At 34.3% G+C, this 2201-nt stretch overlaps 1 protein-coding gene across 1 annotated transcript; it reads right to left on the reverse strand.

Annotated features, from left to right (window-relative positions):
* Nucleotides 1–953: 953 nt before the first annotated feature.
* Nucleotides 954–1832, reverse strand: LOC123274015 (protein fem-1 homolog CG6966-like; the record flags this gene model as incomplete). The annotated part of the gene is made up of 1 exon (XM_044741517.1): nt 954–1832. A coding segment is annotated over one exon (879 nt), but the record flags the coding sequence as incomplete, so codon positions are not given.
* Between the last annotated feature and the right edge of the window lie 369 nt (nt 1833–2201).

The raw sequence follows: 2201 nt of genomic DNA on the forward strand, positions 1-2201 counted from the left end.
AAAAAAATTATTCTCAATATTAAAGTCATAAATTTTTTCAATCAAAAGGAAAAATCATGTGTAACGCGAAAAACGATAAATTATTTTTTGAATTTAACTTCAACGTCGAATAACTTTTGAAAGGAGTGAATTTAATCAAAAATGTTAAGAGACCTTTTTGTAGAGCATTAAATTTCCTTTGAAAATAAGTATTTTTAAATTGTAAAAATATTGATATTTCTGGTAGCTACAAAAATCCAAAAATTGAAACGCAAAATTGAAAAAATAAATCTTTGTTTAAGGCATGATTACAAAGGAAACGGCTTGTTTTACAGTAATTTACAAAGATAACTTTTTTAGGAAATTTAATTTCCTATAAGAATACATATCGCTAAAATTTTTCAGATTGATAATTAACGAATTTTGAGTAAAAATGCGATTACTGTTGAAAATCAATAGTCGTAACGATACACCCCTTAATATTATTATTAAGGACTCAAACTTGCACAATAATTTTTTTATCATCATGAATGATATTTTCACAGTATCGATAGAAAAAAAAAATAGTCAGTTTTTAGTCTAGTCTAATATATATATATATATATATATATATATGTATATATGAAAAATGTATAAAAATGCATGTGGGTACTCAAATGAAAGCTCTTGGTAAGGGGTAGCATCAAGATGAGCTTATATTTTTAAAACATCAATAATTAAAAAATGATTTTATCTTGTAAACTACTGATATTATTTAAAATATAAACTCATTTCGATGTTACACTCATCAAGACTCTTTCATTTGAGTACCCACATCAATTTTTCATATATTTGACATATTCATATATATTATATATATGTATATATAAAAATATATCAAAAATGCATGTGGGTACTCAAATGAAAGCTCTTGACGAGTGTAACATCGTGATGAGCTTATATCTTAAAAATCTTCAATATTTAATTAAGAAAGTACAGTAAAAAAATATAATTACCGCTTTTTTAAAGACTCTCATCAACTCATGTCTCTCAACAGACGGAATCCTGCGTCCCCTTGGAGTCTGTCTTCCCTCCTCACCGACCATAAAACTAAACAACTCAATAAAACTAAACAACGAGCTCTGAGTCATAGTATTAAGAGGCTCCAGCATGCTCTGCTGCATATCCAGCGCATAATTCCAGAGCTCAATGCACCTCTCAAACTTCCCGGAGTCAGCATAGACAGCTCCGCGATATCTGATGTAATAACTAGTGTCGGGATGAGCGGGCCCGAGGATTCTTTCGCGTATGACCAGAGCTTGCATACGCATTTCGTCCGGATCGGCCAGCAATTCGTCCAAGCCCTCGGCGTCTGCTATTTCTTCAGCGTAATCGTAGGCGCCTACCCCAGGAGGTCGGGGAGGTTTTTCAATAACTTTTCCCTCGCCGTGGTACCGCTCGGTCATCGCGCGCTTCCAGCACTCCAGTGCACCAATCATGTCGCGCTTTTTGTCGACATAAGTCGCGCCTAATAATTCCAGAGCGTCGATTTTTTCCTTTCGGGACACTAATTGCGGGATTCCTATTAAGTGCTCGACGATATGCAAATGTCCAGCCACTGCCGCGGCCAGTAATGGGGTCATCCCGTAGGAGTCGACGTCCATTCGAGCTCCATGCTCCACTAAGATTTTTAAGATCTCCAGAGAGCCGCTCTCTGCACAGTCGTGCAGAGCTGTGTTTCCTTTTACTGATTTTCGGTTTGTGTCTGCTTTTAGGGCCAGGAGGAATTTTGCGATTCGCACGTGCCCTCGGTAACATGCTATCATTAGACATGTGTGGCCGTGCTTATTCGCCAGCTCGATATCTAATGAAAAAAAATTCAATAATTAAGAAATGACCGTGTATCTTGAGAACTGATTGACATTTTTAAAGATATAAGCTCATCCTGGTGGTTACACTCATTAAGAGCTTTCATTTGAGTACCCACATTGCATTTTTCGCATATATATATATATATATATACATATATATATATATATTATATATATATATATAAAATATATGAAAAATAATGATGTGGGTACTCAAATTGAAAGGTCTCGATGAGTGTAACATCGAAATGAGTTTATATCTTAAAAATGTCAATAATTAAGAAATTACATTGTATCTTGTCAACTATTGACATTTTCAAAGATATAAAGTCATTGTCGATGTTACACTCATCGAGACCTTTACTTTGAGTA

This window comes from Cotesia glomerata, unplaced genomic scaffold (genome assembly GCF_020080835.1).
Source record: "Cotesia glomerata isolate CgM1 unplaced genomic scaffold, MPM_Cglom_v2.3 scaffold_1824, whole genome shotgun sequence".
In the NCBI taxonomy this organism is placed as follows: domain Eukaryota; kingdom Metazoa; phylum Arthropoda; class Insecta; order Hymenoptera; family Braconidae; genus Cotesia; species Cotesia glomerata.